This window comes from Hippocampus zosterae, chromosome 3 (genome assembly GCF_025434085.1).
Source record: "Hippocampus zosterae strain Florida chromosome 3, ASM2543408v3, whole genome shotgun sequence".
Taxonomy (NCBI): Eukaryota; Metazoa; Chordata; class Actinopteri; order Syngnathiformes; family Syngnathidae; genus Hippocampus; species Hippocampus zosterae.
The window spans coordinates 7,113,129-7,141,120 of record NC_067453.1 but is presented as its reverse complement, the minus strand read 5'-3'; the positions used below and the strand labels follow the sequence as shown (position 1 = coordinate 7,141,120).

Genomic DNA, 27,992 nt, shown 5'->3' with positions numbered 1-27,992 from the left:
CCTGTCAAGCTCCCTAATATCCACCAAAAACCCTTGACGAGACGTGCGGCATGCAGTGTTTATGTAGTCTCCCCCCCCCCCCCCCCCGCCCCCCACTCCCTTACATCTGCCCTTACTTTCCCATCTGTACTTTTCCCTAAACTCTGCAACATTGAGGAATACAAGATATTTGATCATTTGCATTGACTGTCCAATTATAGTTGCATATGTTTTGCTGAGATGGTTTACACCACAACAATGCCGTTACTGAAAGACAATACACTTTTTTGTGGTTGCTTGCCAATCACATGTGTTTTAAAGTAAATCTTGGATTTATGATTTCACGAAAGCGCAACACCACACTTTGTTCCGCCCTTCTTTGTTCATTCTCTTTCACAAATACATTGATGGTAAGAATGATCAGGGAGGTATGTGAAAACTAAGTGTGTGTGTGTGTGTGTGTGTGTGTGTGTGTGTGTGTGTGTGTGTGTGTGTGTGTGTGTGTGTGTGTGTGTGTGTGTGTGTGTGTGTGTGTGTGTGTGTGTGTGTGTGTGTGTGTGTGTGTGTGTGTGTGTGTGTGTGTGTATATATATATATATATATATATATATATATATAAATGAATGAATACTTTGTCATTGCACACTTGTTCCAACGAGGAGCCTCCACCCCCAAGTGCATCGTGAAATATAAAAATGTGTATAAATACATTGCACTCCCCTAGATTTACACACAATCACATACACGCGTTGAAAAAATTGAAATTCAAGGTTATGGAATGGATTTAAAAAAAAATTTTAAAAATTAAAAAATTAAAAATTAAAAAAAATAAAATAAAATTGTGACTATACATTGTGAAGGAGTCCTATCGAGCCTTTATGGCCTGTGGGACCCCAGAGGCAGCTGACGGGTATCGACTGGCCAAGCGGAACGCAGCTTTGGTGGTCGCCGAGGCAAAAACCCGAGCATGGGAAGAGTTCGGTGAGGCCATGGAAGCCGACTTCCGGACGGCTTCGAGGAAATTCTGGTCCGCCATCCGACATCTCAGGAGGGGGAAGCAGTGCACCACTAACACTGTGTACAGTGGGGATGGGGCGCTGCTGACTTCGACTCGGGACGTTGTGAACCGGTGGGCAGAGTACTTCGAAGACCTCCTCAACTCCACCAACACACCTTCCTTGGAGGAAGCAGAGCCTGGGGACTCTGAGGTGGGCTCTCCTATCTCTGTGGTTGAAGTCACCGATGTGGTTAAAAAGCTCCTCGGTGGCAAGGCCCCAGGGGTGGATGAGATCCGCCCGGAGTTCCTCAAGGTTCTGGATGTTGTGGGGCTGTCCTGGTTGACACGCCTCTGCAACATCGCGTGGTCAACGGGGAGAGTGCCTCTGGATTGGCAGACCGGGGTGGTAGTCCCTCTTTTTAAAAAGGGGGACCGGAGGGTGTGTTCCAACTACAGAGGGATCACACTCCTCAGCCTCCCTGGTAAGGTCTATTCAGGGGTGCTGGAGAGGAGGGTCCGTCAGGAAGTCGAGCCTCAGATTGAGGAGGAGCAGTGTGGTTTTCGTCCCGGCTGTGGAACAGTGGACCAGCTCTACACCCTTAGCAGGGTTCTCGAGGGTATGTGGGAATTCGCCCAACCAGTCTACATGTGTTTTGTGGACTTGGAGAAGGCGTTTGACCGTGTCCCTCGCGGAGTTCTGTGGGGGGTGTTTCGTGGGTATGGAGTACCGAACCCCCTGATACGGGCTGTTCGGTCACTATACCACCGATGTCAGAGTTTGGTTCGCATTGCCGGCAGTAAGTCGGAATCGTTTCCAGTGGGGGTAGGACTCCGCCAAGGCTGCCCTTTGTCACCGATTCTGTTCATAACCTTTATGGACAGAATTTCTAGGCGCAGCCGAAGCGTTGAGGGGGTCCGTTTTGGGGGCCTCAGTATTGCATCCCTGCTTTTTGCAGATGATGTGGTGCTGTTGGCTCCTTCAAACAGGGCTCTCCAACTCTCACTGGAGCGTTTCGCAGCCGAGTGTGAAGCGGTTGGGATGAAAATCAGCACCTCCAAATCTGAAACCATGGTCCTCAGTCGGAAAAGGGTGGAGTGCCCCCTCCGGGTCGGGGAGGAGATCTTGCCCCAAGTGGAGGAGTTTAAGTATCTTGGGGTCTTGTTCACGAGTGAGGGCAGGAGGGAGCGAGAGATCGACAGGCGGATCGGTGCAGCGTCTGCTGTGATGCGGACGTTGTATCGGGCTGTCGTGGTGAAGAAGGAGCTGAGCCAAAGGGCGAAGCTCTCAATTTACCGGTCGATCTACGTTCCAACCCTCATCTATGGTCACGAGCTATGGGTCGTGACCGAAAGAACGAGATCCCGGATACAAGCGGCCGAAATGAGTTTTCTCCGCAGGGTGTCCGGGCTCTCCCTTAGAGATAAGGTGAGAAGCTCGGTCATCCGGGAGGAGCTCCGAGTCGAGCCGCTTCTCCTCCACATCGAGAGGAGCCAGATGAGGTGGCTTGGGCATCTGTTTCGGATGCCTCCTGAACGCCTCCCTGGTGAGGTGTTCCGGGCATGTCCCACCGGGAGGAGACCCCGAGGAAGACCCAGGACACGCTGGAGAGACTATGTCACCCAGCTGGCCTGGGAACGCCTCGGGATCCCCCGGGGAGAGCTGGAAGAAGTAGCTAGGGAAAGGGAAGTCTGGGCTTCCCTGCTAAAGCTGTTGCCCCCGCGACCCGGCCCCGGATAAGCGGTAGAAGATGGATGGATGGATGGATGGACTATACATTGTTCAAATAAGGGTTAAAGTATATGTATGGAATGTATGTATGTGTGTGTGTGTGTATATATAATTCCATTTTCTGAAAGGCCTATCCTCACTAGGGTCATGGCTGTGCAGGATGTAGAGTATTTCTGACATTTTAACAAAAATGTTCTCCACGTGTCTTTCTCAGATTCCACAAGGCCAACTGCACATTGCCCAGGTTCCTCAAGGAGAGGAGGTGCAGATCACCCAGGATAGTGAGGCAAGTTTGCATTGGTTTTTGGTGTAAGAGGAAAATAACCCCTTTCTCTAGCGTTTTTCCCCCGCAGTATCACAAACCAAACTTGAAAAGTACAGTTCAAGTAGAGTAGAAATAACAACAACAAAAAACCCACTCAAAGAAATATAGTTAAACCTTGGTTTTCGAACATCTCTGTTCTCAACCAAATCGGTTTTCGACCCAAAATTTTTTTTTTTTTTTTTAATGCCTTGGATTACGACCAAAAATCGGTTCTCGACCAAACTGAGCGGACATGAATGCGTGACTTGACTCCTGTCGCCTTCCTTACACGAGGAAGTGACACTTCCTTGGGTAGACGAGGAAGTGACGCTTCCTCGTATAGCATTCCATTGTGAGCAGACGTGTTCACTAAAGATTTCTTTTTTAAAAAGAGCGTGGTTTCGGTTTTTGAACAAATCGGTTTTCGAACAGCCTTCTGGAATGGATTATGGTTAAAAACCGAGGTATGACTGTACCATATTTTTTGGACTGAAAGTCATAGGTTTTTATTTTAATCGTTTGGCTGGTTCTGCGGGCTTCGGCACTCCTTTTTTGGGGCATTCTGATTAACTAAATGGCACATTTGAACAATGTTCTTGAGTTTCTGATCATTCGCAGTGAAGTCAAGTCAACAGTATTTATAGAGCACTGTCAAACAGCCATCGCTGCATACAAAGTGCTGTACATGGAGCAATGTACATTTGAGGAGGGCTTTAAAGATGAGCAGCGAGGAAAATGTCATGCTGTGGTCCAACCATTGATCAAGAAACCTGGTCTTGATCGAGATGTGTTGTCAAGTTACAGGCCCATTTCCAAACTGCCTTTCATTTCCAAAATTCTGGAGAAAGTGGTGCACATGCAGTTGAAACTTTTCTTGGATGAACATAACATCTTGGATGTCTTCCAGTCAGGTTTCAAGATGATGCATAGCACGGAGTCAGCCCTGTTACGCGTTTCTAATGACATCCTCCTGGCAAATGACTCTGGAGACCATGTGTGTCTGGTTTTATCGGACTTAACTGCAGCATTTGATACAGTGGATCACAGTATTCTGCTGATTCGTTTGCAGCACTTGGTGGGCATTGGTGGCAGTGCTCTTGAGTGGTTTAGGTCCTATCTCGCTGACAGGACCTTTTGTGTCAGCCTTGGCTGCCTCTGAGTCACGCACTGCTCCCCTATCATGTGGTGTTCCACAGGGCTCAATTCTGGGGCCTCTGCTGTTCTCGCTGTATCTGCTCCCATTGGGTTCCATCTTAAGGAAACATGGTATTCCCTTCCACTGCTATGCAGATGACTGCCAGATCTATGTCCCACTGAGCAAGAAAGAAGCCTTCTCATTAAGGCCACTCCTATCCTGTCTGGATGAAATCAAAAACTGGATGGCACAAAATTTCTTGAAATTCAACGAAAAGAAGACAGAGGTGATATTGTTTGGTCCCAGTGGCCCTTGTACATTCCCATCCTGTAGACTTGGGCCCCCTGTCTCCTTATCTGAAATCAACGGTCTCAAACGTGGGCCTTAAACTGGACAGTGATTTCAAACTCGATCGGCAAATTGGTGCCGTTGTTTTAAATCCAGCTTCTTTCACCTTAGACAGCTGGCCAAAATAAAACCTCTCCTCTCACATGAACACTTTGAGACAGTAATTCATGCCTTTGTCACATCCCGGCTCGAGTACTGCAATGCTCCATTAAGCGCCTTCAGCTGGTCCACAATGCCGCTGCTCGCCTCTTGACTGGTACTCGTAAGAGGGAGCATATAACTCCTACTCTGGCATCCCTTCACTTGCTCCCCATTCATTTTAGAGTTATTTTCAAGATCCTCCTCTTTGTTTTCAAATCTCTGAATAATCTCGTGCCACCTTACCTCTCTGAGCTCATCCGCCCCTACACACCTGCCCGGCGCCTCAGGTCTGTGGACCAGTCTTTGTTAGAAGTACCAAGAACTAAACTAAAGGTCAGAGGGGATCGAGCCTTTTCTGTTGCTGGTCCCTCTCTCTGGAATGACCTCCCACTGAACATTTGGCAAGCCTCCTCGCTGCCCATCTTTAAAGCCCTCCTCAAAACTCACTTGTATTCTTTGGCGTTCGACTCAGCATGACTTAGATTTGTTCTTGATTTTACTGCTTGGTGCTTTCTACCGCCCTTATTACCGATTCGTCTTACTGTTTATTGTGTATGTTAAATCCCATGTACAGCACTTTGTATGCAGTGATGGCTGTTTGAAAGTGCTCTATAAATACTGTTGACTTGACTTGACAATTTAACATGCACAATAAACAGTAAGACAAATCGGTAATAAAGGCGGTAGAAAGCACCACACAGTAAAACCAAGAACAAAACTAAGTCATGCTGAGTCGAATGCCAAAGAATACAGGTGAGTTTTGAGGAGGGTTTTGAAGATGGGCAGCGAGGAGGGTTGCCGAATGTTCAGTGGGAGTTCAGTGCATGCTTGGTATGTATTTCTGGACGCACCCACGATGAGGAAATGGGGAATTCGGGGGCAATGAGCTTGACTGTTCTTGGTCTCGTTTTTAAAATTTCCCCTCAAAAATGGCTTTTACTCTCTGCAATTACTTTTTTTTTCTTCTTTCTGGTGCAGTTTTGACCGGTATGACCCTGAAGCTATGTGTAGTCCGAAAATATGGATTTTTAAAAAAATTACCTTTGAAACTTTGTTTTACAAAAAAGAATAAAACTTCAGAATTAAGTAATGGATGTACAAAATAAAGCACTGTTAGGGTGACAGGGGGCGGGGGGCAGTACAATGAAATAAAGTTTTATAATAAAGTAATTTTGCGAGGCAAGACATACATCTACAATGAAAAATGTAGGACTGATGATAATAAAGTAACACTTGACCACCATCATTCATATGAAAAGTGTTTGTGATTTTGTGTGCTTCCAAGAAAGAACAGCACAGAATGAAATCATCAGACACGTTTTTATCCAACATTTAATTATATTAACTGATTACTATGACTATATACGTACTATAAACGTGTTCCTCGTAATTTATTATTGTTCAGTGAGTTTACAATTCTATTCTGTACTTTGAGAGTAGATACCCTCGGTTTGACTGACACAAATTCCAGTTCATTAAGATTCATGAAATTGCATCAACTATAATTGTGTCTTCTGCTAGAATCCAACATCATGAGCAAAGCACTTCAGGAATAGCTGACGATTAAAGTAAAGTCATTAGTGATTTGAATAAAAACAGATGTGGCCTGTTATATGCCTTCCTGTTTATATACCCGCCGACTTAGTCATGGAGTTATGACTTTTATCTCCATGTAAATCCCAGATGTCTCATGTCCTTCACCAGGCATCACTGCATGTGCTCACAGCACCGACTTGCCAGTTGAAATTAAAATTTAAAGACCAATGACAGTTGAGTAATTTCTGTATTCACATCATTCTAGATGACTTTGTTCCGGTAGTTGGGCAGGAATTTATTTTAAGACGCCAGTAAATGTAAAGGTACATGCTTGTCATTGCATACCGCATGCTATGTTCTGCACATTCATTATAGCTTGACATTTATGCAGCAGATATTGACACTTCAACCACGTGGTTTTCACATTTCTCACTGAGTTTTGCACTGAGAGGATGAAATGCACGATTGAAGGCGTGGAGTATTGAAGGCAGAAAAGCTTTAAAGTCTTCCCTGCTCTTTGTGGCTGAACTCCGATTTTCTTTTCTCTGCTTCCCGTCCTATTTCATGATTATGTTTCTTTTTTAGAGTTCAAAGCTTAGCAACGGAATCCCACTTCTCCCAACTGCCACTCACACAGAATATGTTTTCATTAGGAACAGACCCCTTTCCATCAAGACATTGGGTTTAGCATGTCCGAAGAGGAAATGAGCTGTTTGAGAGTTTACACTATTTTCTGGCCGTATGACATCTCAGACTATGCTGCAAGCAAATAAAATGCAATTTGCGACCAAAAACCACAGAAAATTGTGACATTTTTTAAATATGACACATTCAGTATGATCTAGTTGGTGCACTTCTGTTTGTCATTGTGGATGTGGCTGTTCAAAGTTTTTATGGTGGGCATTGCAATTACAATTTCTTTTCCAGGAGTCATGTTGTAACCAGACTTGACAGAATAGTTGATGTAGACATTTCTATCAATGTTTATGAGCTAACACTCATGGCAACTGCATGCTGAGAAGTCATTCAGCAGTTGTACTGCCCTGCTACTGACCGACATAGTGGATTGTGAATTGATGTAGATGTTTAAATGTAAACAAGCTAAAAATCTAAAGTCAAGTCCTTTTTTAAAATGGTTTTCTTGTTAGCAGTTCAATCATGTTCAGGCCTTTCTGTCTCTTTCAAATTTAATGGGCTGTGCGTATTTGGCATCTTGTTCAGGGTGTGTTCCCTTGGAGGAGGTCTGTCTTTTTTTTTCATGGCATGTCATTTCTGTCTTTCAGGGGAACCTCCAGATCCATCAGGTGCATGTTGGCCAAGATGGGCAGGTAAGAATCTTGAATTATATTCGGGTCAGAGTAATGACATACTGCAAGTTCTCGGAGGATAAGTTCGATACTGCTTTTCGGTGTTGTGTCGAGAGAGTGAGATAGATTGTTGGGGTTGCTGCTGTGTTTATCACATCTGCCTCACAGTACAGAGGTTCTCCGGCTTTTTATTAAAAAGGGGGGCGCGACAATGCCAACCCTGGACCTGATGTGCTCACCATACATTCAATGAACTAGGGGTAACATAAACACACTTAACTGATAATAATTAATCATGATCTGATGGAAGAACGTCAGCATTACATGCACCAATGCATCCTGGGAACCAAAGTATGTCCGAAAAGTACACAACAGTATTTTTTCCGCCATTAGAAATGTTGACAGTTTATTTAAAGTGTGTTTGCATGTATAAAAGTGCGTGTGTGTGTATAAAGATTTAAATTACTACTATTATTTCTTCTGTTTTGTGTATAACAGTGGGCTCTTTTCAAAAGTATTCACATGGGCAAGGGTGCCTAAAAATGGGGTGCATGTGCACATATGCATACTGGAAATAGTCATGTGTGTGCCAGATTCGATTGCCTCAGAGTGCATTTGCATTTCAAACATATTGCAGCCACATGTGACAGTAATTGCAGCCCACAGTCAACAGTCTAAGTCAAGTTTGGAGCCACAATAATTGCTTCCGAGAGTTAATTTCAAAATAAAATATTCATAATTATGTCCATGTACAGCATTACTTCTGAGGCTTTTACTTGAAGTTGGCATCGTGTCAGAGATTTTCTCAGACAAAGTTAAAGAAACGACTCGGCACACAGGAAAATTGTCTTCAATATCGGCGGAAGCGCGGACCACTGAGAGCGAACGACGGTTGTTGCACCGCGATCACACTGCAAGTCCCGTCTCCGCGAGTTCTACATTTTATTGTAACATATGCAAAATACAAGAAAAACACTGCCCCCGATATTTGCATAGCTCACCTCCGGTCGGGCCCCTCAGTAGTGATTGGTTACCTGTTTTTCAACCTCGAACCACCAGTACATTAGCGCCTTTTCTGGCTGGTCTACATCGAATTAGCATGTTGTAGACTTTACGGATGGTCAATGTCGTCTGGGCGCGACGGGTGTTCTCAACTCGTCTTTTGTTGCTCAACCGCTGTTCCCGAATTATTCATTCCCCTTTTGTGACCGTGTTTCGCCCTCTCCCCTGTGGTCGCCCACCTGTATTGACGTGCTAATTGTGGACTTCAACAGCCCGCCGGCCAAATGGCCGGCGCCGGCCTTTGTGTGTAGGCATTTGGGGGTGCTGGATATGCACCCAAACGTTTAGATGTGCCCAGATTAAATGAAACTTTAAACATGGTACAATTTAGCTCATAGATTCCTCTAACACATCGCTTGACTCTGCGGGCTCTCACGGGAACCGCAGCTAGACTCGAGGGGTGGCAGCACTGGCCGAACACGGGGACACCAACAAAGGAGGGTCATCTCCTCTCGTTGCACCACGGCTTCGATGGTCCGTCAAAATATGTCATCATGTGAAAGTGGTCTGTGGTACAAAAAAGATTGGGCACCGGGCCACTCCCCTAAGAGGACTGTGCTAAATCAGTTAGTGGTCTCATATGGTCTCATTTCACAAGTCAGAGCTGGGCAATACATTTTTTGAAGGTGCCATGTGGAAAAATGATTGCCAAAGGGCCACATGAGGAAACTAACTCAGTTGTGTTAAATATGAATTCAATGCCTTACTGTGTATCAATCAGTAGAGTGCATTACCATTTGTAGCTCAGGTAGACTGTAGCTTGTGATAAAATTCAAATTAAAAACTGGTGAAAAAAAAAATCTGTTACATCACACAGGTGTCAAACTCCGGTCCTGGGGGGCCACTGTCCTGCATGTTTTCCAAGTCTCCCTTTTGGAACACACCTGATTCAGATCATCAGCAAGCTCTGCGGAAGCCTGATATTGAACCTGTTCATTTGAATCAGGTGTGTTGCAACGGGGAGACTTGGAAAACATGCAGGACAGCGGCCTTCCAGGACCTGAGTTTGACACCTATGCATCAACATGACATATGTCCACATATCAACTTGAATCACTTGAATCGATATTCACAAAAAACATCTACAGGAACCATAGTATCTTTTTATCGTGTGCTCACATAATGAGCACAAACCGCCATTAGCTGTTCTTAGGATTTCTAAATCATTACCAAGGTACGCTCCTTTGTTCCCAATCCTCCCACTGTGCAGGAAATAATATTGTTGCTAACATGAGGACCACATTTGGCGTTGACAATATTGATATATATTAGAGCTGTCAGTTTAGCGCGTTTTTATTGGCATTAATTTAAATGAATTTTAATGGGATTAAATTTTTTCTCGCGAGATTAACGCGGCACACGTCACAAGCGGATGTTACGTTGCTCTATAAATACACCAGAACAAAACAACAAGCGCGCTGCAGAAGTCCACGCCCATGTCTGTTTTGCCAGCCACGGCAGAACGAGACACCAAAAACGGATACTTAAAGAGTTTATGAATGGAAAGTTTACTTTTAAAAGGTTGCCATATTGCTCCACTGACAAGACCAAAGTTATGTGTTCTTCTCTCTTTCTCTGTATCATAAAGGTATACGATGTATGCCACTGACGCGATCGTTACTTGTTTGGAACTATTTTGTGTGGAAGGTTACAGTGTTCTGCGTCCATATAAATAGAGCGGGTGGAGCTTCTCTGTGTTTGTCTGACAGTGGTAGCGACCGAGCGAAAATAAAACGTCTCCAGTGTTGTCATCGAACCAAGTGTAGTAATTCGAAATGAGGTCTACACAAAAACTGTAGAGAGACTTCCGCACAAGAAGGACCAACACAATCAACATAACCTGACTGTGTAAGGGGGAGTGACCCCCCCCCCCACCCTTTCAGAATGTTTTGCCCCAGCAGCACGGGGGAAGTGCGTGCGCTTTTTTGTACGGCGGGTAGTTTTGAATATAGCGGCACATAATGAACACTGGTGTCCGGTGTCTCGTTATTCTTCAACAAACATACAGAAACGGACTGCTGTGTTCAAAGTAAACTTGAGAAAAACGAAGTATGCAACCATGGTTTAAATCTACTATAGGCTGAGTACTAGTTTACCTTAGATGTGCACTTTATAATGTTATATTGCTCTATTTTGATTTTATTAAAAAAAGCTGTTAAAGCAGCTGTTGTGTCACAAAATATTGTTTTCACTGTTGTTGATGGACAGTAATATTGTGTGAGAGATTATGTGTGAATAACTGCTCCAAGTGAAAAATGTTCATATAAAATTGAAAATCGAAATTGTTATTTCAGTAAATATTTGCATTTGGCACATAGAAAACTGATTCGTGATTCCATGTTGATGAGAGCATTAAAATGGGGGAAAAATAGGACAAAAAATGTAAAAGGAAATTCATAAACGATAAAAAATGTGTGAGTAACCACGATTAATTTTTTAGTCCATTTGAGTTAATTATGACAATTGCATTTTTAATTACCGGTAGATTAAATATTTTAATTGTTTGACAGCTCTAATATATAGAATTTTGTGGTTGCTAGAATGATTTGAAAAGTCACTGAAGATAGCAACAATATATTTAAGTTGGCAACACTAAAGTAAAGTCGCTCCTTTTGTTCTTTGCTTGCATGGCTGACACATCAAAATGAAATTAGCACATACTTAGCATTTTAGTTTGACTTCCGAGAGGCTGAACAGAATGTGAACAGGCCGGCTGTTGCCCATGGGCCCAACGTTGCCCTTATGTGCCACAGATCTTTAAGTTCTCCCATGAGATGAGAAAAAAAACGAGTGCCAAACAACAAACTTTGAGGCTGATTTGAGAACCACACCGACATTTTTACATGCACCTTTGCAGATAGACCTGTTATTTTTATTTTTTCCTGTACCGGTACTCTTATATGTAAACAAAAAGGCCCAAACTTTTACAGTTTGCACCATTTTTTGTTCCTTTTCTAACCATAAACAGGGAGGACATTCTTTCGCTTTGTTGTGAAATGTGTTTTGCTCTATGGACTGTTTTCTTATTTTTTTTAATCAGCAATTGTGAGCTTTTTTCTGACTACAAAGCAAAAGTTTAATAGATGCTTATGTGAAAATCAGGATTTTACAGTAATACCACCTCTCACCGACATATTACAAAACTTTAGGACCAGAGCTGTAAAAAGCAAGACATATATGACTATATTTATTTAGACCAGGGGAGCCCAAACGTTTTGGACCGAAGATCTTCTTTTCGATCAAGCAACCTCCCGCGATCAAGCCTTTACCACGCACGCGCGCGTACGCACGCACACACCTTCACACATGCCTTGATGAGCAATAGCTTGACGCAGAGGCATGCGACACACTTAGGCAAACTGTTAACGATCATAGTTAACTCGTACCATTTTTAAATGCTTTCTCGGCCCTCCAGATTCCCATTCTTTGCCCTTCCCTTCTGTGAATTGGACAAAACGAACTCTGAATGACAAAAGATATAGCGCCAGAAGTCTGATCACCCGCTGCAACTGCAGACTGCTGAGCGCAAACAACTTCCGGTGACGCAGTCACACGTCAGATTAGGTTAAAGATTACCTGCTTTCTTTTATTTTATTTTATTTTTAAAATACTTTTTGTGAAAGTGAGACTGATAGAATGATTAGGGTGCATTATGCATTAACACAAAAAATATATTATTAACATGCACAGAGACCCAAATGTTTTTTTGTTTTTGTTTTTTCCCCCTACACACCTCGGATGACTTGGGACCAGTCCTTGATCTGGTCGATCGTGATCGACGTAACGGGCACCCCTGATTTAGACAGTCGTGACATGCTTTCTTGCAATTAAGCGGCTGATGTGATTGTATGGACATAATTTGCAGAGAAGGAATGGCACCAAACTGTCCATGAAAACAAATAATCATCCTCCACAAGACATAATATGTCAAAGTATTTAAAATGATGTTTTAGGATCTTAAGCCACCTCCTGGATCTGCATCTGGAAATATGCTCTCTTAGCTGCTCAGTTCCTTATTCTGTTGATGAAGATCTCAATCATCCATATAGTTCATTTGTGTGTACATTGGTTTTGAGAGCTTTTGTTAAGGTTTTATTTGTGTTTTCAACTGTTGAGGGTCTCACTAATGATTGTTGCTCTTCATCTATGATTCATAAACACTATGGGCATTTTTCCTAGAATGGCTCTTATAGCCAGACTGCACGCATTACTCTGCAGCTCTGTGGGTTGTCCAGTGTAAAGTGCTCTGAGACACGTCCTGTACCATTCACATTTGCTCTAGAGTCCATCTTGATCAAGTTTAGCTTCTGTCATGAATGCCTTGAGAAACATGTATTAATTAGATGCACTGCTTGAACCTTCTGCATGTACAGGTATAATATATGCAGATTCGAGGATGTGAGAACTAGAAAGTGCAAAAAGCATTTAATTCCCTTGTGTGCGTAAGTGAGCGCGGTCCAATAAAAAGCTATTATCGCTTCCTTTTGAAACTGACATGCAGATTGTTTTTGTAAAATGATAGGCTGTTCCAAAAAGCGCTATATAAATCAGCATGTATAGTATTGTAAGAAATCGAAAGGGCCCCCCCCCCCCCCCCATCTCTCATGTTACACATTGAGCTTTTCATTCATATCTATATATATATTGCGCGTCGTCCCGCACGCGGTCTGTCCTTCCGTCTGTCCCTTTTCAAAACGTACCTACTTCACCGCGCCGCCACTGCGCCGCTCTGGCAGTGGCTCACTACGATCGCGCGGGCATCTTAGCGAAAAAATGTTGTCTACCCACAAGCATTGCAATGAAATTGTTAGTTATTTAGTAGAGCTAAAGATCTCTTTATTTTCATTTCATTTTAAGCAATGAAGATGAACAAAAAGTTGAACCAAGCAACTACACTTTTGTGGGCCGAAGGCCCACCTTACCAGCCTTCCGCAGGAATTAGCTGATGAGCCGCCCTCCGGGCGGCGAACCACCACCTTACCAGCCTTCCGCAGGAACTAGCTGATGAGCCGCCCGGAGGGCGGCGAACCAGCTAGTACATATATATAACATATATGTGTGTGTGTGTGTGTGCGCGCGCGCGTGTGCGTGCGTGTGTGCGTATGTGTATATATAATTTGGGAAAACATACAGTGTGACAAACCTGCAAAAAGAAAACTCAGGAAGGGTCCACACACCTTTTCACATCATTGTATGTTGACAATTGATGAAGTTAGACTATTTTACTCTTATTTAAAGACTTTTTAAACTGTTTTTATTGCTGATACAACAAAAACTAGAGGTATCAAATTATCACGTTAATTGCGATTAATTAATTACATCACATTTAAGACTTTTTTTAAAATCACGTTAATCTATATTTTAGTCTCTGCCTTTCTTGTTTAGCCGAAGTTGATAGGCTCCCATTTGACTTGGCTTAGTAAGCACCGCTGAGAAGTGGAGAGGTGAAAATGGAGGAGTGTGTGAGAGTTCTCGGCAAAATGAATGGAAAATTTACAAGCTTCCAAAAACCCCCTGATGACACAATTGATAAAGGTGTAGAGTGTTGTGCCTGATTTGTAAGGAGTTTGCTTACCACCGATGACACCTGAAATTGAAAGAGGTCTATGCCATCTGAACTGGCCAAGGAAGTTTTCACATTCACCCATTTTATTTTCATGTTTCCGTATGTTCTTGAATTCTTCTTCCTCTGCCAATCTGTGAAATCAGGAAGTAAAACAGAACACAAACTAATACAAGGTATGAAGACAATCGCTAAGCTTACTGTGAAGAGACGCAAAAGAAATCTCAATGAAAGGTTTGACATAGTTCTAGTCTAAGACTGAAAAAAGTCAGCCACCAAAAATGGTCGACGGAATTCTTTTTTTTTGCATTGAGGCATTGCCGCCACCATTTTACGCCATCTACACAGAAATGCCACATACATCCATTGTATCCTATCCAAATCACTTAGAACCTTCTAATAATTTATGCGTACCCTCTCTTGGTTGGAAAGTTGACACCACCGTTTGTGAGATTTTCCATATGCAGGGCACGTCTCGTCAGGTGTCACCACCGTGATTGAATGTTTGCCGTAGTTTTTACAGGATCCGCTTCCTGATGCGTCCTGCTCATTTTAACACAAAGGGTTGCGATTAGAGTCTATCATACCCATTAGGGTGTTAGTGTTCATGACTGTGATTTGAATCATGGTCCCCTGCTAAAGACCTCAATCCACCACAGTGCTCAGCTGCAAGGTAATGTGTTTTTAAATATACCATCACAAGTTAAAATGTAGTTACCCCAGAATTGCTAGTTGGAATGTACTGCAAGGTGTTTGTAGAATACACATCATGTTGAGATGAGTGACAGCTGGAAATGGAAACTAATTTGTGTTCAACTTAGTTTAGTGTAGTTTGAGACATGTCTGTTGTCAACACATTGCTCAGCAGTGTGAGTGTAAGTGACATGGGACGATATGTACTAGAAATAATTAAAAATAAATGGGCCAATCTGTTGCACGTCCATGCTTCACGGCAGATGTTGCTGTGCATCTGCTGGATTCTCTCAAAAATCACTCTTTGAGTCAGTGTGAGAAGTAGGTCAGAGATTAAATGGAGAAAAAGACAGCTTTGCCCCTGCACTGGTTCTTGGCAGCCCCCTACCAGTACCTGTACATTGGTGTGAGTTGATTTTTATTGGCCACCGGCATCTTTCCCCTCACCACACTTGCTTCAAAACTGAATGACCCTCCAGACTTGGAGTTTAATTAGTGCTTGAATGAAACCGCAAGCTCATGCTAATTGTTCTTGTTGTTTACTGTCTCTTCCTTCTCTGCTCAGGGATGCTGTTGCGGTTCGACTCATAGTGTGTTGAGATTCCAGTCACTCATAAATGCAGCAAAAGTAAAATGAGATCAAAAGCTACAAAGACCACACTCGATGACGCATTTTAGTGTAAGGGGAATGTACATAAGCAGAGAGGCCAAAGTCCGGATACCGTTTCAATGTCTGTTTTGTGTCCTCGTGGCATCTCGGCGTGGCGATACAGAACTCGGCAATCCGAAATGCTGTTTGTGTGTGTATCATTCATTGGTCAGTACGCTTCTGGCTGTTTTCTTCTGTCTATTTGGGCAGGACCCAGGGTTACAGACCGTGTGAGTAAGAGGGACCAGATGTTTCCGACTTATTTCAATGTGACTCAAGATTAGCACAAACTGGGTGCAGACCTGCCTGGCTGGCAACCTCATTTTGGAGTCTAAAAATGCTTGCTTTTGAAAATGTTTAAGTAGAAAGTCACAGTGAAGTTGATAGTCACAGGGAAACACTGAATATGGTCAACTTTGAGTGTGGATGGATCCAAATAGGTCTCTTACTGCCCTGCAGTAGAAGTGCATTAATTCCATCATTCAAAGGTTATACAAAAGTTACACCCAGAATGATAAGCAGTTGCTGTGCATGCCTGTAGTGGTCTTTATGTTTTTTTGTCATGCCAACTTTTGTTTTTCTTTAATGGGGATATTTTTGACACTCCTAAACTGTATCACAGCTTTGAAACTGAGGATGTCTTCTTAGCTTATACTTGCAAATTGTGACCAGATTAGAAAACACATCAACAACCGGAGCCAAAATTTGATTTAGTGTGGCCCTGCTGTTCAGATGATGTTAAGGCTTAGAATTATGTGTGGGAAAAAAATGAAGCGCTACAAGGGGAGCTGTAAAATTTTAGTGTGACTAACCGACAAACAACAGCTTGCGTAGCAAACTAAGAAGGGAGAAAGCATTGTAAAGTTCGCCAAATAACTAAGTGATGTCAAATAACAACTGGTCATCTGGTGTTTGCGCTCGAGTAGAAATGTGGTCCCCTTGTGTTTAGGTGTTTAAAAGGAAATGTCAATAACTGAACTGTGAAGATACGGTGCACATTTAGAGATGTGGGCTTGTTGCAAATGGCTATTTTATTTATTTTTCAGTCTAATACTTTGATGTTGAAATAGAGTATACTAGACAGCCAGAAAATGTCAAATTCTTCGGCTCCATTAAATGGGGTGGTTCGAATCATAAAAAGGCCATCATCTTAAATCAAGAAATGTACCATAACTATAAAGATGCCGTCATTAGTTAGACAGACCAAGTTTGAATTTGCACAAGAGGATTGAGAGAATAAGATGAACTGGAATTTCCATCCTTTTGGTTTGAGGGGCTTGACTTAATTACAGCTTTTATTTTTGTCATCGGTCCCCTTTTGATTTTCTGGTTCTGGATCAGGGTCAGAATGTGGGTCATGCCGGGTTTGTCACAAAGCCCCTGTAACCCGTGTCTTTATACGATTCTTAGTTTAACGGTGGGAATATGGTAGAGAGACCTTAATTAGATGCAGGTGTGAAGACCTTGTATGGGAGAAGATGGGAAGCTGTGGGTCAGGTTACAAGGTTAGAGTCAGGCCAGGACATACAGTACATTTATAGCATTCTGTGCAAAATTGAAAGAATGCACAGTTCATCGAGCTGTAATTATGGTACGTTTTATTTCCGCCAGTCTGTCATAAAGGCCAATGAGTTCAGTCAGAGAGACATTTCAGGCCAGCATGTTCATTTTGTAGGTCGGCACGAAATGAGCACCCAGAACACGGATATGTTTGGGCATCTTTACAGCAGAGTTGCAGCCAAAACAACGTCCAAAAGCCTTCCCACCCCACCTATCTAACTGGAGATAGTGTTACTGCCGAGACATCTGTCCAGAGTTGGCAGATACAGATGTTGACAGCTGTGAAGCTGAAAGGAGGAAGTTCCAGTCACTCTCAAGTCCAAATGTTTCTTTTTTTCATTTCCGTGTTTTGCCTTTGAGATATTTCTCTGGGGGATGAAAAGAACCAGATTAGTGTGTCCCTTTTCTTTAAACACAGAATCGTATCTTTTGTGTATAGATTTGGTGGCTCTTGTGCAATGGGAGTTTCCTTTCTAATCTCATTCCAGCAAATTAAACAGAAACACAAACACTCACACAGACATCACGCGGATTACTCATGGTACCATCTGATGCGCAGATTGCTCTTGCTGAGTGAGTCCCTTTGGGGATGCCAGTCTGCATCATACATGTCGTTCCTGGTAGAAGTCTAGTTACCAGTCACCTTTCTGATGCATCAGTAGAATGGGATTTACATAGTTTGGCGGACAAGATGGATTATTTTGAACATCATTCTTCTGTTAGGGTCAGTCATTTTTGTAGTGGTCACGTTCAAGAGAGAAGTGCGTTCAAGTGTTTGATTCATGAGTCTTGACGGTTTTCCACGTTCTTCCTTTTGAGTGATGCATTTTTTTTGTGTTTCTCCTTGTACTGCCATGATATGTTTTATTTATCGTTGCTGGGAGCATGACAAACACAGCATTTTGTTTCTTCACTTTTTCACTTGGTCAGAATCTTGCAAATCCTCCAGACAATTAAAACTACCCGTGATATAGTTTGTTGCCTTTTGCGTCAATACGGTTAAGTGGTAGACTGACAGCATTGAGGCCCACCAGCCAGCTCAGGTTATTTGAGACTCCTCATGAAATCTGAAGTCAGCCCTAACTAATACACTTAAGACCCCGATGATAGCTCTTGTATCTGACAAATGGAGCCTCGTGAGCCAAATTCCTTTCGTTAGGCTGCGTTTTAAGTGAGACATTTTAGTTCTTATCTAGAAATGGATGAAGACGAAGCAATCATGTTTCATTGTTCCATTAAGTTTGAGAGTTTCCACTTTCTTCTCTCCTCTTTGTCTAGCTCACTCTGTTGTTGATTCCGTCCAATCATTAGAATTGATGTAAAATAGTTCACTGTGAAGAAGTTCAATTACAAATGATATATGAATAAATATAATCTGGTACATGTCTACTGCATCAAGGTATATTCATTATCTGACACAGCCGTATGAAAGGCACTGTTTATTACAGGCAAAATAAAGTGGAACTTATGAGAACCAAAAAGGTCAACCACAATTTGTTGCAGGACCCGAGTCAACCTGCATTTTTTCTTTTCATTTTCCCAAAATGTTTCCCCAAAGAATATAATTGAAATTGAAATAATCTGTTCCAGAGTCAAACCGTGGCCGGTGTAGCGGCAATTTACGGTCCTTTTGTCAGCAGGGCATGAAGGTACCCGACTTGTGCCTTTCGTCGACGGGCCTTTCCGTTCAGCAACAAAAGCACCAAGCCCATGCACTTGATCCAACAAAAAGATTCGCTTTAATACCTCTTGAACACAAATTAAGAATTTTAAAAAATGACAAATGTCACTAGGTAGTGTAACATGAATATTAAATTACACATATACTCCTGGTCAATTCAAATTATTCAATGGTGAACAAATAGCTGAATATACAATTAAACCAAATTTTCCTTATGGCTCTCACAGTCGGCATTAAACCCTTAACTGTACCAGCAGTGTTTCAAGTAATCGTTTGACATGGGGTCAAAATGCAAATCTTCCTATCTGAGGGACTTTCTGATTGGCTGATTTCACCTTGAGGAATGAGAACGGGGAAAGATGCCCATGTTTGGTCTGTCTGCAAGATACCACCACCTTTTTCAGATAAGGTGTTTTGCTTTCTGTCATCTTTAACTCACACAAGTGTTAAAAAAAGACCTGCCAATAAAATGATGTCAAAGCAATAAATGTATACTGCATGAATTTATTTTAGAATGACTTGGAAGTCGGCTTTCAGAGCATGTAGCAGAGCCTTGACCTGAATTTAAAAATACAGTGGAAAAAAGGGCACAATTTCACTGAACAATAAAAATATACATATACTGTACATTTGCAAAATAACTGCCTGAATATTTCTTTGACGTGGTTCATGCAACTTGTTTTCCTGAACCTCTGCGCACAGTGTCTGCAAATCAGGGCTGTAGGAAGTCACCTTCATTTTTACGCAGGACTGTAAGCTGTCGTCTGGTTTGAGGTTTCACTGTATATTTGTGTTTCCTCACTTTAGAATTTTGTTTGCAATCCATCATGTATTGAACCCAGTGTGAGCCGTGTTCTTACATAGTGAGTCATGGGACATGATACGATGCAGAGAAGTTCCAGCAAAGATCCTCGTTTTCCAAATCTATCCACTTTTCACAGCCTTTATGTGCATTTTCACAGCTGAGAATGCAAACTACTCTCAGATGGAATTAGGGAGCGGAGTAAAACAAGCGTTTTACAACTGGCGCCAATTTTCGGGTCTGCTGAGCTGCAGTATTTGACCACATACTGTATGTCCATCAGTTGGACCAGTTGGGGAGGCTTAGTCTCGAGAGGCTTGGCTTTGGAACTGAAACTAGCTGGCTTTGCCAATCCGGTAGTGATAGCATGGCTTTTCAGCAATTTGACATACAGCATGTCAGTCTGTTTAAAATATATATATATATATATATATATATATATATATATATATATATATATTAGAGCTGTCAAACGATTAAAATATTTAATCTAATTAAAAATGCAACTGTCATAATTAACTCAAATGAACAAAAAAATTAATTGTGATTACTCACACATTTTTTATCGTTTCTGAATTTCCTTTTACATTTTTTGTCCTATTTTTCCCCATTTTAATGCTCTCATCAACTTGGAATCATGAATCAGTTTTCTATGTGCCAAATGCAAATATTGACTGAAATAACAATTTAAATTTTCAATTTTACATGAACATTTTTCACTTGGAGCAGTTGTTCACACATAATCTCTCACACAATATTAATATCCATCGACAACAGTGAAAAAAATATTTTGTCACACAACAGCTGCTTTAACAGCTTTTTTAATGAAATCAAAACAGAGCAATATAACATTACAAAGTGCACATCTAGGGTAAACTAGTACTCAGCCTATAGTGGATTTAAACCATGGTTGCATAGTTCGTTTTTCTCAAGATTGCTTTGAACACAGCAGTCTGTTGCTGTATGTTTGTTGGAGAATAACGAGACACCAGTGTTCGTTATGTGCCGCTGTATTCAAAACTGCCGGCCGTACAAACAAGCGCAAGCACTTACCCCGTGCTGCTGGGGCAAACCATTCTGAAAGAGGGGGGTCTCACTCCCCCTAACACAGTCGGGCTATTGTGTTGGTCCTTCTTGCGCGGAAGTCTCTCTGCGGTTTTGTGGAGACCTCATTTCGGATGACTACACTTGGTTCGATGACAACACTGGAGACGTTTTATTATTGCTGGGTCGCTACGACTACAGCGCGCTGTCACTGTCAGATGAACACAGAGAAGCTCAGAACACTGTAACCTTCCACACAAAATAGTTCCAAACAAGTAACAATCGCGTCAGTGGCATACATCGTATACCTGTATGATACAGAGAGAGAGAGAAGAACAGATAACTTTGGTCTTGTCAGTGGAGCAATATGGCAACTTTTTAAAAGTAAACTTTCCATTCATAAACTCCTTAAGTATCCGTTTTTGGTGTCTAGCGCTGCCGTGGCTGGCAAAACAGACATGGGCGTGGACTTCTGCAGCGCGCTTGTTGTTTTGTTTCTGGTTTATTTATAGAGCAACGTAACATCCGCTTGTGACGTGTGCTGCGTTAATCTCGCGAGAAAAAATGTAATCCCGTTAAAATTCATTTAAATTAATGCCAATAAAAACGCGCTAAACTGACAGCTCTAATATATATAAGCGGCTGGGTAGCTCAGTTGGTTTGGCATACGGGAGACGGTGGTTCGAATCCCGCTTGGGGCAAAAAATGAGCACATAACACCATCCAGTGTGGGTCCTTGGGCAAGATTCTTCACGCTAATACCTACCTCATACAATGATGAGAGACAATAAAACGAATGACATGCCGGCTCAGACGTCGCCCGGCCAAACAAGGTCTGCTTCAAGTGCTGGGGGAACCAGAGCACCTTAATGAAAAATGGGCTACTGGAACAAAGCGGAGATGGACGAGATGCGATAACATGGCTCTGTTGGAATGCTACTACTCAAGCAACCCTAGTCAGAGGGGTTACATGCAGAGAATGTGGGCTGAATGGTTACTTCGAAACCCACAGTCACAGTTGACCACGAAACAACTAGTAACTCAGTGTTCCAACATCCACAAACGGCAACTGGTGTCACAACTTGAGATTGATGAGGTACAGGAGCCTAGGTGAACAGGACCCTAAGAGCCTTTGTTGCGAACTCGATGAGGATGTGGAAAACCACACTTGAAGCCAATGGCAAGCCACTTACCCAAGTGTCCAGATTCAGACCACGGACGTTAAGACCGGAAAGCTCCTAACCATGCATGGAGGGTTCCATCCCAAATCCAGCACCCTGAGACTGTACGCAAGCCGAAAGGTAGGAGGCCGAGGACTAGTGAGTGTGAGAGCCACTGTCCAGGATGAAACATCCAAGCTCCATGAATACAACAAGGAGAAGGCTCCAATGGATGACGTACTCACAGAATGTCTCAGACAATGGGGAACAGAAGATGAGGCGCTGGAAGAGGGATCATCATGGGAGGACAAGCCCCTACAAGGTATGTACCACCGGACTGTAACTGAAGTGGCCGATCTCAAGTCCTATCAGTGGCAAGAGAGGGCTGGTCTGAAGGACAGCACAGAGGCACTCATCCTGGCTGCTCAGGAGCAGGCCCAGAGCACCAGAGCCATTGAGGCCCAGATATACCACACCAGACAAGACCCAAGGTGTAGGTTGTGCAAAGAGGCACCTGAGACGATCCAACACATAACTGCAGGGTGTTAGATGCTGGCAGGGAAAGCCTACATGGAACGCCATAACCAGGTGGCTGGCATAGTCTACCGAAACATCTGTGCGTAGTATGACCTGGAAACCGCAAGGTCAAAATGGGAAACACCTCCAAAGGTGGTGGAGAATAACAGAGCGAAGATCCTGTGGGACTTCCAGATCCAGACTGACAAGATGGTAATGACGAACCAACCAGATATCGTGATCATAGATAAAGGGCAGAGGAAAGCCGTTGTAGTGGATGTAGCGGCCCCAAGTGATGGAAACATCAGAAAGTAGGAACACGAGAAACTCGAGAAATACCAAGGGCTCAGAGAGGAGCTGGAGAGAGCCTGGAAGGTAAAGGTGACAGTCGTGCCTGTGGTGGTCGGAGCACTCGGGGCAGTGACCCGCAAACTAGATGAGTGGTTGCAACAGATCCCGGGAACAACATCGGACATCTCAGTCCAGAAATGTGCAGTGCTGGGAACAGCAAGGATACTGCGCAGAACCCTCAAGCTTCCTGGCCTCTGGTAGAGGACCCGAGCTGAATGAGGGACGGACACCACCCGAGGGGTGAGATGAGGATTTTTTATTTATATATATACTAGCTGGTTCGCCGCCCTCCGGGCGGCTCATCAGCTAGTTCCTGCGGAAGGCTGGTAAGGTGGTGGTTCGCCGCCCTGCGGGCGGCTTATCAGCTAGTTCCTGCGGAAGGCTGGTAAGGTGGGCCTTAGGCCCACAAAAGTGTTGTTGCTTGGTTCAACTTTTTGTTCATCTTCATTGCTTATCGCGAAAATAAAGAGATGTTTAGCTCTACTAAATAACTAACAATTTCATAGCAATGCTTGTGGGTAGACAACATTTTTTCGCTAAGATGCCCGCGCGATCGTAGTGAGCCACTGCCTGAGCGGCGCAGTGGCGGCGTGCAGCGGCGCGGTGAAGTAGGTACGTTTTGAAAAGGGACAGACGGAAGGACAGACCGCGTGCGGGACGACGCGCAATATATATATATACCGTATTTTCACGACTATAAGGCGCCATTAAAAGTCTTAAATTTTCTCCAAAATGGACAGGACGCCTTATGGTGCGGAGCGTCCTTTATATGCGCTGTGTTCCAAAATCTGACTGACAGCCGACACGCTGTTTATATAGAGAAAAGGCGGAAGTGACTGTGGCCAGGCATGCGGGAAAGAATCGGCCAATCAGGAAAGGGTGGGCGTGTATATATACATATATGGAGAGGGAGAGAGACGGAGAGAGAGGGAGAGAGAGGACAGGCAAGCTAGTCCGCCAATGGTGAAGGGTGGGCGTGTAAGTGGACGCCTCAAGCCAGTACCAACACTTGTATAGAGTGTGGCAATGTGCTTTGTTGCAAAACAACTCCGGTTTTGGTTTCTAAGAACCCCTGAAAATAAATTCGACAAAAAGACACGCCTACGAAGCTCAGTTCAAACTTAAAGCCACCGGTTATGCTTTTGGCATGCGTGCCCATCTCACAGCAGCGGTGAAAAAAAAAAGTCAAGCAAATGAACTCTGAGCTTGCCGTTATTCCCGGAGGCTTGACTAAAGAACTCCAACCGCTGGACATTGGCATCAACCGGGCGTTCAAAGTAAAGTTGCAAACGGCATGGGAACAATGGATGATCGGTGGCAAACACAACTTTACAAAGAGTGAGAGGCAGCGCTTGGCGAGTTACGCCACAATACGCAACAACGAGAGGGAACGCGGCGTTTTGGATGGATTACGGTACTTGCACAATTGTTCATTTCTTTCTACACACACACGCGCTGCCACCATGTTTCGCTCTGTTCTTTACTTTCAAATGTGGGAAAGCTTCACACGAGAGAAATGTTGACTTTGCTGTTGCTACTCCTTCTTTTCGCTCGGCAATGCGTAGCAACTCACACTAGCATGTGATGCATTCAATGACAACTGAGATGTGCAGTCCTCTGCTTCTGATACAGAGGATGAGGACTTTGATGGATTTCTGGGTGATGATTGATCGAAAAATGTGAGAACATTGTACGATGGCTAAATAAAATACACCCGAACTCAGTTCTGCTTTCGTTGCCTTTTTAAAAACGTGTTTTTATCTTATTTGTATGTCTTGGCATGCTACCGTATGCTTCAAGCTAACGTGTTAGAGTGCGCGCATGCATGCCGTATGTTTAAGCTGGCGTATGTTTTACCACTGTAAAACTGCGGCTATTCGTACGATGCGTCCTGTGTATGTGTAAAATACAGAAATGTCACGCATTAATGAGACTGCGGCCATTAGTACGATGCGTCGAATAGTCGTGAAAATACGGTAGATTAAATATTTTAATCGTTTGACAGCTCTAGTTATTACTAAACATAACTGAATTGTCTCCTCAAGTGTGAGAACAAACAGGGATTAAGATGCACGGGAGCTGCTGAGGTGAAAGTATCTTTCTTTCACGTGGAACTGTGTGATCCTTTTGGTTGCCACAAATTTGTTATGTTATGTTTGTGTGACACCCAGTACTTCCAGTCTGACACCTGCGATCACTTAAAAGATATAAACACTTCAGAGTGAACATAAATGAGGCATTCGGCTATTTGCTTTCATTTGGCTCTTATTACGTCCACTGGTGCGCACTGCACTGTCGATCATAACAAGTGAGTCTGCTGCTTTGCACGTTTCGATGAAGGGCATTGTCAGGTTTTTCTTCAGATCAGTTACACTCTTCTGTCAAAGTCCAAGCCAAATGACACATCCTTTGTGTTTCTCGGCCCTCCCTCCCCATCTTTTGTAGGTACTTCGGGGAGCTCAGCTCATCGCGGTGGCGTCAGCTGAAGGGGCGGCGGCAGCGGTCGAGGGCAACGCTCTACCCCCTGACATTCAAGTGCAGTATGTTCAACTTGCCCCTGTCACAGATCACACAGCGACGGTACAGGTAATTAGAAATGACACAAATTCTGAGGCTCTTGCACCCATATTAAACAGTTGCTGAGTAAGGCGGTAACACAGACACTGGGTAACATTGCTAGGACTCGAGTGAACTCCATTCCACTTTGTTTTATAGACTTTAGAATAAACTACAATAGCAGTTAAAAAAAATCTGCCTCTGCAAAGAGATATATGTTGAGTTTTTATTCAACTCTCTCAGAAAACACAGATAGGTCAAGAAGTATTTGGACTGTGACCAAGTTATGATATCAAACAAGCAGCATGAGAATGTAGTCTGAATTGACTGAGTTTTAATTTATGGGTTTCACAAATAATGGCATTTATCATCTAGTGTGTAACAGACATGGATGTATAGATAATTTGAGCAATTTTTCAGAAATATAAATCCTTATTAAACTGGGAGGCCTCCACAATAATCAGCACCTGACAAATAGCTCTGTTTTTAAAACGGTTGGTGACTCCATTGTTAGTGACTTGACCCATTTTAGTGGGGCTGAGGCCTACCTCAAATTGTCTTAGCCCACAGGTGTCGAAGTCAAGGCCCGGGGGGCAGATCTGGCCCCCCATATTATTTTATATGGCCCGCGAAAGCATGTCAAATTCCATGATGCTTGCTAAAATCTGAACCAAAATTTCAAATTGTCAAACAGTATGTAATCCACAATAACAATCCTTGTTCTTGACTTCTGATTCCAAAACAAGTTATCCATCAATTGTAATAATTAATGGTTTTAAGGCTTTGAAATCTCAAAAACCCATAAACTAATGTATGTACCGTATTTTCACGACTATAAGGCGCCATTAAAAGTCTTAAATTTTCTCCAAAATGGACAGGACGCCTTATGGTGCGGAGCGTCATTTATATGCGCTGAGTTCCAAAATCTGACTGACAGCCGACACGCTGTTTATATAGAGAAAAGGCGGAAGTGACTGTGGCCAGGCATGCGGGAAAGAAGTCGGCCAATCAGGGAAGGGTGGGCGTGTATATATACATATATGGAGAGGGAGAGAGAGAGAGAGAGGGAGAGAGAGGACAGGCAAGCTAGTCCGCCAATGGTGAAGGGTGGGCGTGTAAGTGGACGCCTCAAGCCAGTACCAACACTTGTATAGAGTGTGGCAATGTGCATTGTTGCAAAACAACTCCGGTTTTGGTTTCTAAGAACCCCTGAAAATAAATTCGACAAAAAGACACGCCTACGAAGCTCAGTTCAAACTTAAAGCCACCGGTTATGCTTTTGGCATGCGTGCCCATCTCACAGCAGCGGTGAAAAAACAAGTCAAGCAAATGAACTCTGAGCTTGCCGTTATTCCCGGAGGCTTGACTAAAGAACTCCAACCGCTGGACATTGGCATCAACCGGGCGTTCCGGAGGGAACGCGGCGTTTTTGATGGATTACGGTACTTGCACAATTGTTCAATTCTTTCTACACACACACGCGCTGCCACCATGTTTCGCTCTGTTCTTTACTTTCAAATGTGGGAAAGCTTCACACGAGAGAAATGTTGACTTTGCTGTTGCTACTCCTTCTTTCCGCTCGGCAATGCGTAGCAACTCACACTAGCATGTGATGCATTCAATGACAACTGAGATGTGCAGTCCTCTGCTTCTGATACAGAGGATGAGGACTTTGATGGATTTTTGGGTGATGATTAATCGAAAAACGTGAGAACATTGTACGATGGCTAAATAAAATACACCCGAACTCAGTTCTGCTTTCGTTGCCTTTTTAAAAACGTGTTTTTATCTTATCTGTATGTCTTGGCATGCTACCGTATGCTTCAAGCTAACGTGTTAGAGTGCGCGCATGCATGCCGTATGTTTAAGCTGTCGTATGTTTTACCACTGTAAAACTGCGGCCATTCGTACGGTGCGTCCTGTGTATGTGTAAAATACAGAAATGTCACCCATTAATGAGACTGCGGCCATTAGTACGATGCGTCGAATAGTAGTGAAAATACGGTACTCCAAATAAACTTCTACTTTAGTATGTAGTGTCAATTTTATATGCAACTCGAGCAGGGGTGGCCAATCGGTCAGAGACTAAGAGACAATTTTTTAACTGTGTTACTGCAAAGAGCCACACACACGCACATACGCTCATACACACACAGACACACACATACGTCCATGCACTCGCACACATATGCATACATGCCACGATGAGCAACAGCCTGACGCCCGAACATAAATGAAACCTAAAGACACAAACACACAATTCTCCTATTTCCTCCTCTCACCGCTCGGGGTTGACTTGGGATCAGTCCGCTGGATCTTGGTCGATTGCGATCGACGTATTGGTCACCCCCGCCTTAAAAACAGAAGTAATTCGCTGACTAGCTTAGCACTTAGCGCCGCTGTCTGCACATGAGCGGTGATTCAGTCAGACCAAATCTTGCCGTGTGAACACCCCTTAAGTTGTCCTTTCTTTTCCCACCCTTGTTTCATCTTGTTCTTGTTTTGTCACCTTTGTCTGGTTCTCGACCGTTTGTGGCTTTTTGCATGACATGGTTAATAATAATAATAATAATACTAATGATACATCACATTTGTAAGCGCCTTTCACAACACTCAAGGACACTATACAGCCAAGACCAATAGTAAAACACAGATAAAATAATAAATAAAGAAAGAAATATTTAAGGCGGGTAGGCAAGTCTGAATAGGTGGGTTTTGAGCTGGGTTTTGAATAAAGAAAGAGTCAATATTACGAATGTTGGGAGGAAGTGAGTTCCAGAGTTTGGGGGCAGAGCGACTGAAGGCTCTGCACCCCATTGTACTGAGACGGGCAGAGGGTAGAAAAAGGTGGAGGGAGGATGAGGACCTGAGTGAGCGAG

At 43.3% G+C, this 27,992-nt stretch overlaps 1 protein-coding gene across 4 annotated transcripts in view; it reads left to right on the top strand.

Annotated features, from left to right (window-relative positions):
- Positions 1-27,992, top strand: part of banp (BTG3 associated nuclear protein) — a 49,799-nt gene that overhangs the window by 13,310 nt on the left and 8,497 nt on the right. For all 4 annotated transcript variants that reach the window (XM_052060904.1, XM_052060905.1, XM_052060903.1 and 1 more), the window contains 3 exons: positions 2,920-2,991; positions 7,453-7,497; positions 25,003-25,143. In XM_052060904.1, the coding sequence (XP_051916864.1) occupies positions 2,920-2,991; positions 7,453-7,497; positions 25,003-25,143 (258 nt within the window). The remainder of the gene's footprint in view (positions 1-2,919; positions 2,992-7,452; positions 7,498-25,002; positions 25,144-27,992) is intronic.